At 29.8% G+C, this 14,159-nt stretch overlaps 1 protein-coding gene across 3 annotated transcripts in view; it reads right to left on the bottom strand.

Annotated features, from left to right (window-relative positions):
• LOC113401344 (uncharacterized) overlaps positions 1-14,159 on the bottom strand; it is a 59,199-nt gene that overhangs the window by 13,573 nt on the left and 31,467 nt on the right. For all 3 annotated transcript variants that reach the window (XM_026641217.2, XM_026641215.2, XM_026641218.2), the window contains one exon: positions 11,795-12,023. In XM_026641217.2, coding sequence (XP_026497002.2) covers positions 11,795-12,023 — 229 coding nt within the window. The remainder of the gene's footprint in view (positions 1-11,794; positions 12,024-14,159) is intronic.

The following is a 14,159-nucleotide window of genomic DNA, read 5'->3' as shown; positions in this document are numbered from 1 at the left end:
TCTAAATGCCATATTTTTTTTTATTTGAAGTTGTCAAAAATTGCTTTTGGTGTATACTCCGGTGTATGTTAACAAGCGTAAGAAACTCTTAGTTCCGGAATATTATATTAACTTAAATTACACTCGTACAAGGTCAGAAGTAGTAGTAGTAGGCACTTGTACAAAAGACTTAACACATGAGCAGTACATAAAAATACGCGAAAGTCTATGTGAGACAGATTAGTAATTTCCTTTTATTGCGAAATTTAAGCAAAGGAGACAAAATACATTAATTAACATAAATTTTCTAAAATAACTTCCAAAATATTTAAAACATTAAAATGAATATATGTAATCTGATTACTGTTTATAAAGAGACAAAAATTTCAAAATACTTTCTGCAATTAGCATAATCGACACGTATTTGTTATAAATGTTGCTGAAACAGCAATATAGACTTTATACTATGGTTATAGAGATCAAATTTGAATAAATTTCGGTAAAGTCAAGAATTAAAATAGTGGACATAAAGTGGCATTGTTCAGGCTAATGTCCACGGTGACCGAAAAAAAAGAATGCCATTGTCACATCGTTGTGTGATCGTTGTCCGCTCTCTCTGACAGATAAGGTGTAGTCTAATTACAGCTTATCGTGTTTTAATTGCATAATTGAAGAAAAAACACAAACGGAACGGAACTTTTACTTTCGTTCCTTATAAATAATTTGGTAAAACAAATAAGGCTAGAAGTTTTTCTTTCACTTCTAGGAATTACTTTTAATAATACATTCAAATATAATTTTTGTAATCTTACCATGGAACGTAAATAATATAAGGCACGAATCTATTTTTTTTATTTAATAATATTGTTTTCATTTGAACTATGTTAGTGAGCTAATGCAATTCTATGCAGCAATAGGTCAAATAGTTGTCATGTGTTTCATTTGACACTATGTGGTACGTGAACCACTTATATAATAGCTACCCACTTGCTACATGTTGATTTAATGATACTGTTTATAATGAGTACAACCAACAAGGACCTACCATGCGATTTTTTTAATCTAAATAACTTATATTTATTTGTAATATAACTATTTTTAATTTTTTGAAAACAGTATATATATAGAGTTTCAATTGACATAGATGCATAAGTTCAGGCATCTTTTAAAATATTTGACTATAGTAATACACATACGAGATAATTTATCATCATAAAAAAAAACTTACATTTATATACTAAATTAAGTTCAATTTAATATACAGACTCCTTCAAACCTTCTCCATAAGGAAAGGAAAGCTTTTGCAAGCTTTTGTGTGTACATTACAGTATCTTACTTTAATTTTTTTTATTTAATCAACAATATTAGATTACATTGTCACTTGTATCAAAATGGGGTCTAAAATGTTATCTCAGTCAGTTGTGTGGAATTGGTTTAAAAGTCAGTTACAAGAATCAACCCACGCCCCACACACAACAACAGGTCAAGTTAAATAAGAGCTTGTAAAAAGAAGCAGACTTCGTGTAGCATTAAAGAAATATCTCACGCCAATGACTCAATGTTATCATTAGATTTACACATTTCTATCGTCATGATTTTGCAAGAATCCTACTAACTGGTGTTCAAACACAAAGAAACGATATTGCTATTAAATCAATTTTATGGATAAGCTATTTTCGCTACATTTTATTAGTACAATTAATTTATATTAGAATTTATTTTGAAGTGTTTGAATTTTATTCACTTCCAAATTATTTACAATAATGAAATAATAAAATATATACAGAACAAAATTGAAAATTAATTATGTACTATCTGTAGGTGTCGAAAAAAAGGCATGAATTATATAAAAACACACATATTTTTGTATAGCACAATGTCTTAAAGTAAATAGTTACTTTCTTCCATTACACTAGTATACATAAAAGTAATAAAAAACCATTTATTTCATCAATGTAGAGCATTCACTCTTTGTAAGATGTTAACACCCTTGAAACACATCATTACGAAGTACACATGTTACTTGAACAATTAGCAACATTCGGGAGGAAATCTTTTATCGAAAAATGAACAAACTCTTGTATATGTCACCATCACGAGACAAATACGAGGTGAAAAATATTTGAGATGATCTTTTGGTTTCCTCTGAAGTCCGAGTTTTTTCTTTAATAACGAGCTCATAATTTACTTCATTTCGAAATGACCAGTACAAAAAGTTTTTAATTGATGACCCGATAACGATAATTTTTTAATTGTTCTGTCGGTATGCGTTATTGCATAACGATTGCTCTTTGGCCACAATTCGAACAAGTAATCGGTTTGTAATTATAATACAGTTTATTAATGCATATTGTAAATCGCTCACGAAATATGTTTGTTTCTTTTATAAAATAATATATATTTTATAAAAGAAACAAACATATTTCGGTATTTTTATTTTTTGAAGATGGGTGCTATCCACACATTAACAGGATGATCGAACATTTTAGAAGTTGTCTAAAATTTACTTTCAAATATATTAAAGCAAACATATAAAATATTCAAACGAAAATATCATACAAAGTAAATTTTTCATTAAGTTAACTGAAGGCTATGTCCCACAGCAAGGAATTTCCTATTTCCTCCTCAATTTATATGGATATTTTCCATAATAAATACGGGTTCACGTACATAATATGTTTAAATACAACTGTAAATGAAAGGACGAGAAAGAAATTAATACGGCTATGTGTACATGTTTAAAACCTTATATAAATATGTTGTTACCAATATGAATGGCTAAATATAGCGAATACTTGCTCCCATTACAGGCAGTAGGTACACTCAAGTGGCGCCTGCGCATATTGATCAATCGTGTTGGGTAACCACAGCGCTGTAAAACTCTGACCGACAAAATAATTAGGCCTTAATGACACTGATTGTAAGACCAGGATATTAAAAAATTCCATACCATTTACAGAACAAAACAACAAATAAATAAATAATTATAGAGATTATGTCCACAGGGAACCTACTAAATTATTTTTATTCATCACTTCAAATAATAGTATTTACACATTGCAATTGAAACTACTTGCGACACAATTATTTTATGCATCGGTAGGCGGACATGAAAATCCGCCGCCTGATGGTAAGTGGTCACTACTTAGACAAGTAATACATTGGCGCCGTATGAAATTTTAATAATTTCTTACGTAACCAATGCGCCACCAACCTTGGGTACTAAGATGTTATGTGCCTTGTGCCTGTAGTTACACTGGCTCCCTCACCCTTCAAACCGGAACACAACAATACTGAGTATTGCTTAGCGGTAGAATACATGATGAATGGCCACCCAAATACTTTTAATTTCAGAGTTAGATTTCGAAAAATAAAATAAACTTGCTATGTTTGTTTATTACTTTAAGGAATAATTATTCAAAAATATCTTTATAATATACAATGGTTTTGTAGTATTTTTTTTTTTACCAATTTGTATTTGTTTAAACTTTTAGGTATTAAATTATTCTTCCACGTTTAGTTTCCACATACCTAGTCGAACAAGCAAATCTACCAACTGTTGTCAGTCTTACAACCTTGACATTGAATCCATTGAAGTGTTGATAAACAACTTTTAATATGTTTACTCGTGACCTGACGATACATCTCTAGTTTTTATTTTTATGACAATAAAGATTATAATTCTATGCACACTGTAAATGTTGTGAAACTACTAAACGATCAACTCAGACGTGTGCATTATGTATATTTCTAAATACCCTTTATTTATTTATTGTATATGAGATTGCGATGGACATGAATATTAAAAATCTTTTAATTTTTTATTCGTTGGGAAATCTAATATCTACATATAGGATAAGATATATTTATTTTCTTTTTCAATAATAAATCTCAACAGACATCCTTTGGTTAATTTTTATTTTATTGTAACGAGTTTATTTTTTAAATTCCAGCATGTTTTTGTTTCCAGAAAATATCACAACCAGAATACTGTAATAAAAACCTAATTAGATTTTTTTTTAAATGTGTCAGGCACGATTTTTTGTTTCTTTTAGAAAATAATAAACCTCTTGCAACTATTTTGCAATAAAGACATCGGTAGAAACAGAAAGAACAAGTTCATAAATATGATAATGGATATTTATTAGAATACTGGATTTTAGGCAAGTTAATTTAATGCGTGCCGTATTTTATTAAAAGAAACATGGCACCTAATTTTTTTGCAAGTTTTGTCAGAGGTAGACCACGTCTTACAATTATGATACAAAAACTGGTAGGAACAGTTCTCGTCAGCTTGTTTTCATTTTTATCATAACATTCATAATAACTTTGATTAATTTCTAATACTAACGCTTACTTTTACATTTTAATAAATGTTTATAGCATGACGCTGAATATAGGAGGCGTGAACAATGGAACATACTTATGCTTGTTTTATCGACTACGAAGTCAGTAAATTATCACCGTGGACATAGAGAAAGTTCTCATCTAGACGTAAACACGGGTGAACATTCGAATGCTGTTTTCCCATGATGACGATAGAAAGTGGTTAAGCGGGAACCTCTACCGTAATGATTTTTTTTTAATCACAATTCATAAAATATTATACAAACACTTAATCGAAATAAAAATTAAGACCGTAAAATGATTCAATTTAAATTTTATAAACCAGCTTGATACATAATCAAATCCCAGAGAAATTAACTATTTAAGACTTTTACATAACCTTAGGTAATTTAAAGACTATATCATGCTTCAAAATATGTTTACTTATATGTCGAGATATATTCAAGCATTAAGGCATATTCGAAGACATTATGTTCGAGGCTTTATTAATTATTGCTCATCTAGTTTGTTATGACGATAACCATGAACCACAGCACGCTTTATCTGGTTTTACTCTCAAGTTAGGTCGATAACCGGTGAGACGAGTAAACGGATCCGGGGAGCAAAAGTAAACATTTCATATATAGGAGGTGCTGTGGCTAGATATGATTTCTACTGGAATGTGTACCGCTATACATATATTTATAACATAATAACGATACTTCATAAGTTACTGCTATTATAGTTAAAGCAAGCTAATATTTGTGATTTAAATATTGATTCAGTATCGTGTCGTAGTTCGCAATCCGATTATTCAAAGACAAAGGCGTAAAATAATACGTTCAAAATATCTGTCTTTTCAACTAACGTTAATCATATATTTTTTGCGAATAAAATTTAAATTAAGTTAAAACTCCGAAGGTAACTTATTGTTAAAATAAACTCATCTAAGGAGTTGCGTCACTCGAACCAGTTGACCTCGGTTAGATCTAAGTTTCTGACATCTCCGCCTTCCTCGTATATAAATGTTTCATACCTTTACACAAATCATCAAGATATAGAATTTTATATTCAATGAGCAAAACTTGACAAAGAGTAAAATTCACTTTAATAATAAATTGTTCTTGTGTAAGACTCGATAGTGAAGTGATATCGATACCAGTCTTAGTGGCGTTTGCTTAAGTATTGCTATTCAGTGAAATGATAGGTGTGACATTTGGAGCGTACTAAGATTGCTTGAGGTACCATACACTCTATTTGCATAGTTACTTCATCGAAATATAAGCCTTTAGTTGAGTAGTCACGACAAGCTTCCATATTACTATAATACAGTAATATTATCTCGAACTGATTCTATTTTATAATAATAAGTACCTACATATGAGGCAAAGTAAAATAGGGCCACTCTATTTTAAATCGCAGGTGTCGTAACCACCGACTAATGGATTTTTATTAAGCGCAAATATTAATAGCATTAAGTATTTATGCGCTTTTATCATCCGTGTTACGGCATGGAAACAACCCATCAACAAAAGCGTTTACAAGGTTATCAAACAGGCGGCCGGCAGTCAAACTGCCGAATCCTTATAAATGATTTACACTGCAAGTCTGCAACCCTAAATAAATAGGTTTGACACAAGCGCATATTGTTAAATGAATAAAACGTGTTGAAGTGCAATTAATTGGCGTTTCAGATAAAGTAATAATATCATAACGATAAAGGTCTCGAAACTCACTTACACAACGTTGACGATCCCACGCTTATGACATTCGATTATTTAGCAATAATCTTTTAATATTATTGCAATTTAAAAGTAGTAGGTACTTGTTAATATTGCTTTGCTATTACTTGCTCAAGCACTTCAATGAACTAAGACTGAAATTAATGTATCATTAGTTTATCTGATAGAGAGAACTGGAGACATAAAGCCAAATAACGTACACCGTTAATAATGATTTTTAATTTTTATAGGGGACGAAAATTGATGGGGCAATAAACATAAGTTACAGTCACAAAACCATAGACTGTACTACCTCTATACATTTTGACTTTACTTCCAAACGAATCGGGTGCGAAATAATATTTCTTTTTATTCAAAAAATTTAAATACTTACATAGTTGAATAAATTTCAAAAATTATTATAATTTACCATATTGTTGATTAAAATAGGTGTACCAATTAGTAACGAATAATATTTAATATATTATAAGTCATACTACATGTGATGATGACATTAGCCTAGCCAGGTAGGGCGATGGGTAGGTATGACCCCCGTTTAACCAACAGCACCAAAAACACTCGCCATAAAAACCTAATAAATCATAATTTTATCCAAACCCAAATTTATAGAAGTGTGGGTCCTCCATAACCCCTCCTCTGACATTGGCTACTCCAATGTAAGTTTTCATGGCAAATTTAATTGGTACGTCTAAAATAAACCGTGCGAACATATTGAAGGACCTTTTCATTTCAATTGTCATGAAACAAGAAATATAAATATACCTTAGATATTATCAAGTTGTGTAATATTGTATATATTTAAATTATTTCATAATATACCTAATTGTTTATTCAGTAATTACAATAGTAGTGTTGGTCTCCAGCGGTTGTGAGAAAGAGTGGAGTGAAAGCATTAATAACACGTCAATATAGTAACTACTATCACAATTGGTTACATGTACACGATAAAAATTGTTGCGTTCATTAACAATGCTTTCCGAGTTTTTTCTTAATAGCTATAAAGTAGGAATCGATTGATCTTTTATGAATTATTAAACTTTCTATAATATTGATTAATGTACGAATAGGAATTCGAACCAATCGATCATTTGTAACAAGTTGACTAAAAACTTTGTAAAATACGAATATAGCTCAAGTGTTTAGTCTCGTTCACGCAACGATATGTTTTAAATTATGTATCTTCTCTTTGGATAAGTAAAATATTTTGGGCTATCACTTTTTCTCCTTACATGGACACATTCAAAAGAGTTATTTTTTTCGAGCTTTATATAAGCTTCACCTAATGTAACAAAATCAATACAACAACTTGGTACCATTAAACTGATCTCATAACGGAACACTTCCATGGCCACTGGTAAACCTTTCAAGTTCGGCTTATTTGATCTATTTTGACAAGTCCCGTACACTACACTAACAACAGGTTTATTACTTTTTTAAACTTGTATTTATTGAATAAAGGAAAATAATTCCGTCCAAACTGGCTGTAGTCAACAGACGTGACACATAAACACCTTAGATAGCTTGTATAAATAACTTAATTATTGTTTAATAAAATTAATTTAACATTGACCATTTTTTATTTTATAATAATACTGTCAATCAAAAAAAAAAATTCTAAAAAAGAAGGCAATTGAGAAATGATGGATAATATTGTTCGATATTATATATCTGAACATTATAATATAAACTAAAGTCAATACATATTTAATTTGAAAATTTGACATATTGGTTTTACGAATACATATCTAAAACGAGTTAGTAAAACATATATGTATAGAACGTGAGTTGAATATAGATAAGTGAAATCAAATCAAAATAACATATATTGTAATATATTTAAATAATTCGGAGAAAATACCTGAATCTTATTATGTTTATTGCATTATTCTTGTAAACTTAAATTGTTACCGGATACCATAAACAGTGATCGTTTAAGCGTAAAATTAGGAAACAGCTAGATTATAAGATACTTCATTCGTGTTTTAGCTCCATTCAAAAAACAAAACTTTTAACACGGTCAACGATTTAAAACAAATAGATGGCATTTAAAATTTATTTTGTTCAAATAATTCCCACCTTCGATTCCTACGTGACAAATTTGAAATAAGTTTATGAGACGTATATATAAATTATCCAGAACTAATTTAAGTTTGTAAAGTGTACATAAAAAGTTTAATTTTATATAATGTCACAGAGCTGACCATAGTATGATAAACATTTTCCTAGTCGTTTAAACGTTTCTTATTCATCTAATAAATACCAATATGGTGTCAAATGATTAAATATTCTAATCACCTGCTTACTGACACGCTACCAATATTTACGGAGGTACGTAGGTAGATGCCATATACTTATCTTAAAACAATGGTGATCGGTCATCATGACCGTGTTATCATTTCAATATTAAAAACGCACAACTCAGTTGCTTTTGTTCTTTTGGACTGAACAAACAATTGATCGACTGATATGAAACTTTTACGCGATTATAAGTAAATAGTTTTATGTTGTATACTTTATAGTTTGCGTGAATACAAATATATTGTTTTGTAGATAAAAAAAACGTGAACGAAATAGTACGCAACATTATATAGATATGACAATGTCGTAAACGTATATTTAATTTTTTTTTTTTTTACTTAATAGATTAATAAATTGTACTTTTGCTAAAAAAAGTCATTTTAATTATGTAATAAAATTGCAAACTATTTACCGAACTTTTATCAAATGATTTGAAATTCAGTTTTCTATTTCAAGAACAAGTTTATTTTGTAGTGTGAAAGAAATATTTATGATATTAAAAATGAACATTTCGTCTTCAGTTCCAGTGCAATTTAATATAATTTATCACTTTTGTAGACATTGATAGTGACGTCTTATGCCAAACTAGTGTCTGAAGATATTTCGTTTGAGGATGTTCGTAGGTACATAAGGACTAGAGTGTGAATAATCAAACAATCGACTAAACAGCAAGCTTTTGCGAAACAGCACAGAAACAATACTATTTGGATCCGGGTCAAATCAAGTGAACGTTGAGTAATACTTTCGGCTTACTTAAATATCGTAAGGTCAGCCTAATAAAGCGCCCAGTTATTAAACCAGATGCTGTATTGCGTATGGATGTAGTCAAACAAGAACGGTTACATCTGATAAACCGGAAACACGAAACCAGTGTAGCTCTTTTTGAAAGGTATTACGTTATGATCTAGCAAATACCACAATAATATATAGGCGATAAATACCGAAGAGTATAATAATATTTCTCTCATAAAAATTGCATGAAAAAGCAAGACAAATACATGTTGGCGTTTATGGATTTTTTGGCTTCGTAACATTGGCCTATACCTGCATATACCTGATCTCGACCCTTCAGCGTGTATTTTACAACGACTGCTTTTAAAGCGAGAAAAGTGCTGTATTATATCTAGGGATTAGTTAATCATTTGTTTTAAACCGTTAAATACGGTGTCAGTTTGAATGCTTAGGATCGATGGTTACAAAGAATGGAGTCACGAATAGAAAATAGTTATACAACAGTTAGGTCTACTTTTTAACCTGGTCAAGTTGGTCATAATGGTGTGACGGGTTGGGGAACAGACTGCCGACTGAATTGCGTGTGATGGGTTTTAACCGATATTAAGTATATACTTTTTAAAATATACATACAAAATTTGGGTATAAGTTTATTTGTATGTAATCTAAATTATTTTTTAGTCTAGTTAATAAGAAATGAAACCTTTTCTATTTTGCATTGAATAATTCACTGTCAATTTCTATTTTGGATTAAATAATAATAAGAAAGTACCTAAGTACGTTTTATGTATATGAAAACATTATATAATTACTCGAGCAGGTATGTACAATTAAATTAATATATATAAGGAAAAGTAAATAAAATAATTCACTCATAACTGATACTATAAATTTTGTAGATGAAATTTTCCCAACATAATGGAACCACAATCTGTGACCACTAATTGGCGCGTGGAAAAGATGTATTTTAAAAGTTCACAGACCTAGAGGTAAAAATCAAATAAATCAGTTCATTTACGTTTCACCATTAAATTAAAAAAATATTTCCTTATAAGATACAAACAATGACCTAGCAAAGATTACAATCAGACGCGGGTATATATATTACTAGTTATCGCCCGCAGCTTCGCTCGCGTTTCAGGGGTTCTATGTCCGTGCTTGAGGTTCAAGCTTGTTTCAAACCAAATTTAATTAAATTCGGCTCAGTTCGTTGTTCCATTTATAAATGTTCGATACAAATGAATATGGTGGATACTGCGTTATATCTAATCCTTAGGATAATTTTAATCGTTAATAGCCAAACGTGCGCATGATATTATGGAACTTAAACGTATAATTGACGAAAATCAATTATTATGTTAAACTTTTAGTAATTATTATATACGTATATGTACCTATGTATGAGACTCGATCGCCTGTTATGGGCAAGCATCTTTGAATATCTAATATATATTCATAATTGTTTATAACAAATATAAGCCGCTTCTAAGAGTTATTATATAACCATAATAACGAATAAATATTCAATTCGTCAAAGTACGTTACGTAAGTTATTAATTATAGAGCATTTTGAATCATTATCTTTGTTAATTTTTAGATATATTTAAAAAGTATATCAAATTCAACATCTATGAATTCGTTTTTATTTAATTTATTAGGTATTAAAAAAGTCTATAATATCACTATAATTGCAAACATCAAAATTTTGTATTAAAAAAACGCATTTTATCTGCAATATTTACATATAATGTTAATTTAAAAAATATGACATCCCAGTCTGGTGTTATCTAAAGTAATAATTTCTGACATTTGATTTTATTATACAACCGAGGCGAAAGTAAAACGCGCCGTGTAATAAACTTTTTAAAGTTGGGCTACGAATTCTTAGCTAGTTTCTCTGATGAATATATAAAAAGATCGACATTATAAATAATACGTCAGAGTATAACAATATACATTGCATTCATTTTTCTTGTAAATACTTATATTTCGCGTGAGAACGGTTATTATATGGTTCGACTTTTATATTATTTGTATCGAAAATGTATTATGTATATATTTAAAAACGAATAAGCTATAAGTAATGTATTTTGACAAGCAATGTTTGATTTATCGTAAAACATATCGCAAGTGTATACGAAGCATTTTTGTGCTCTTGAAGTCCATAAAGAAATAAGAAAAATCGAGAGTCGATAAGGATGCGATCGAATACCTTAAATATTTTGTGTTGTGGTATTTTGTATTTTTTTCTTTACAATCACTATTGTAAAGAAACCACTGTTCGGGAATTCACATTTCATAATAAGTCGTTTACAATTTTCAAATCCAAAGGAATGTACTATTCAAGCGTTGTAGGTTGATTATTGATTGTGTATGAACATTGAAAACAGTACGAGTTCTTTTTTGATTTTCATGTTTAAGTTTTCAATTTATCTCTTGTTCAGTTTTTAAACAAAACATTGTGAGGAAAACAATTTGTATTGTATTATAATACATAATTACACATACCTAGGTCATGTAGAGTATGTATCAAAAGTTATGGCTTTTGCCCAATTGAAATGCAAGTCGTTACTAATCGAGTGTACTTGTGTGTGTGCGTTTTGCGTATGTAAATATTGTTGTATTCGTGGTATTTTCGGTTCCTTTATATTTAAAGCTGTCAAGTATTTAAAAAAATATGTAAATATTCAACGACTTTCTAAATTTCAATGGCTTACCTTGTAAGCTAGGAGCGGACGCGGGTGCCGACGGAGTTGCGGGTTGAGGTGTTGGTGGAGCTCGTCTACGTCTGGGAACGTGTAGACCTGGGGCCGAGGCTGCTCTCGTCGCAGTTCTGAAGCCAGGAGCTCGATACCGAGCTGATTTTACCGGCCCTGCCGGTACCGTATTTGTGCCAGTGATAGACGGAAGTCGAGGTAGCGACCCGGCGCGTTGTTCTTCTTCAGACTATGACAAAAAAAAACAGAAACTTAAGAAAGAGTGTATTTTATTTATATAAAAAGTAGGTATTTATTTTTGTTAACATATATATTATTTACCCTTACTCATTTATTATTTTTCAAAACGAAGAGACGAAAAATAAAATATTTGAATTTACTTTTGTTTGAACAATTTTTTGTTTTGCATTTGTTATATTACGATTTATTTTCGAAAGTTTTTAATTTAACCTATTATAACGTTAGAAATACGTGTATAACAGCTGCCTTTTGATACGCTACCAATCTGTACATATGTACCAAACTCGTACGCCACCGATCTCAGTTAAGTGGGTGCTATATACTTTTCTAATAACATCAGCTTTTAAAAATTTAGTCTTGTTATTTTCATATGTATTATTATATTTAAAAGACGTATGTATTGCTTGCTTTTGTCTTAACTAATTATTAAAAAACTATTAATTTAGCTGATATATATTTTTTATTGTTATAGATAAATCGTTTTAAGATAAGTAATTCTATATTATATGCTCGATGTTACTACGTTGCATATCTAACGGTTCCATCGATTTTCTGACGAACACAAACAGTTTGTAATCAAATATTTAGTACATAGTAATATTTGTTAAATATATTTAGCAATTCGTATCCAACAAAGGTCAATTTATATATAGATAGTTCTAGGACAAGTGTATTTTGTATACACTACACATGTCAATTATCGTTTAATGGAAAATAATTGATGTGTAGACAAAGCAACACTTTAGTTTTATTATACAAACATTGTACCTGCTGGCACTAAGGTATACTAAGGTTACCAAAGGTTCCAGACGGACATATGAGCCACCTGTAAGTGTTTACCACTGCCCATAGACATTAGCGAAATTTGACTGATCATAAGCCATTTTAATCATTCTTTACATCACCTAACCCTTGTACCTCACCCTAGTTACTCACCCTTCAAATCGGAGCAACAATACAAGATTGCTACCTACCCAGACGGGTTTGCCTACCACCAACGTACAACTGAATATATCATATCACTTCACGTAAACATGTTTTTAATTTTAAAACTAATTGATAAATATTATATATACTTATAAAATAGTGGATTATTGGATTCATCAATAAAAAAATGCTTTACACTAGTGAAAATCGAAATATATTAGTTGATTTTTAGTTTATTAATATTGCGAACGTTTGAATTTGTGGCTTTTTGAATTTCTTTATGAATTTGTGAATTTCTTTATGACGATGATAATAACTAAACTTGGAATATATTCAAATTATTTATTTTTTGTTTTAAATTTTTAGTAGGTACGTTTTTCAAAAATTAATGAAGATAAAGATATGTATTTTGTTGAATTAACGCTTAAGTTTAATGAATTGAAGCAATCTATTAGTTATTATACAGCAAAAGAATAGAAGTATATTTTGATGATTTGCGTATTTGTAGGTATCTATGTTTGTTTTCTATTAGATTATTCAAATAAAAGTAATTATCCACCATTATTGCATGAATGCAATACATAGATTACGGCATTAATTACTCACATTACAAGCAATTATGGTAATTATTAGAAATTCTTTGTTATTTTTGTGCATGTATTGTAATTATAAGTTTATGCTTTGACAAGTAATTGCATAAGCATGTCAAATGTATCCTTTTTATATATGTTTATTAGTCCAATACAAACTTATGAAGTTTTATCTTTATAGTGATTAAAATTGATAGATTGTTTTGGTTATTTCATATTTCTATAAAATAAGTTGAGACGGTAAATAGGCATGCGTTAATCTCATTGTATCACAGGTATCTTCTGATCTTATCTGAACACTAATAGATTTATTATATTTATGATAGCTGTTTTTTATCATATAGATAACTGTAATCGAATTTTTATTACTAATTGAAAGATTGCCTGAAGCAAAAGTTTATACTTTTTGATGTGACAACTAATTGTGATATGTGGCTTTGCATGAATTAAATGATAAATGGCGATTGTACGCCCTCTCTCGGCTTTTCGTAGAATCAATTACGTTTGGATGTTTATGTATCAAGCAAATTTTAACTAATTAGTGAGTTAGCTTTATTTCGATCATGCGAATTAAGAAAAGATTAATGTCTGTTCAATGTAAGTTTTAT

The sequence above is a fragment of the Vanessa tameamea genome, chromosome 7 (assembly GCF_037043105.1).
Source record: "Vanessa tameamea isolate UH-Manoa-2023 chromosome 7, ilVanTame1 primary haplotype, whole genome shotgun sequence".
In the NCBI taxonomy this organism is placed as follows: Eukaryota; Metazoa; Arthropoda; class Insecta; order Lepidoptera; family Nymphalidae; genus Vanessa; species Vanessa tameamea.
This window is presented reverse-complemented; position numbering and strand designations above follow the sequence as displayed.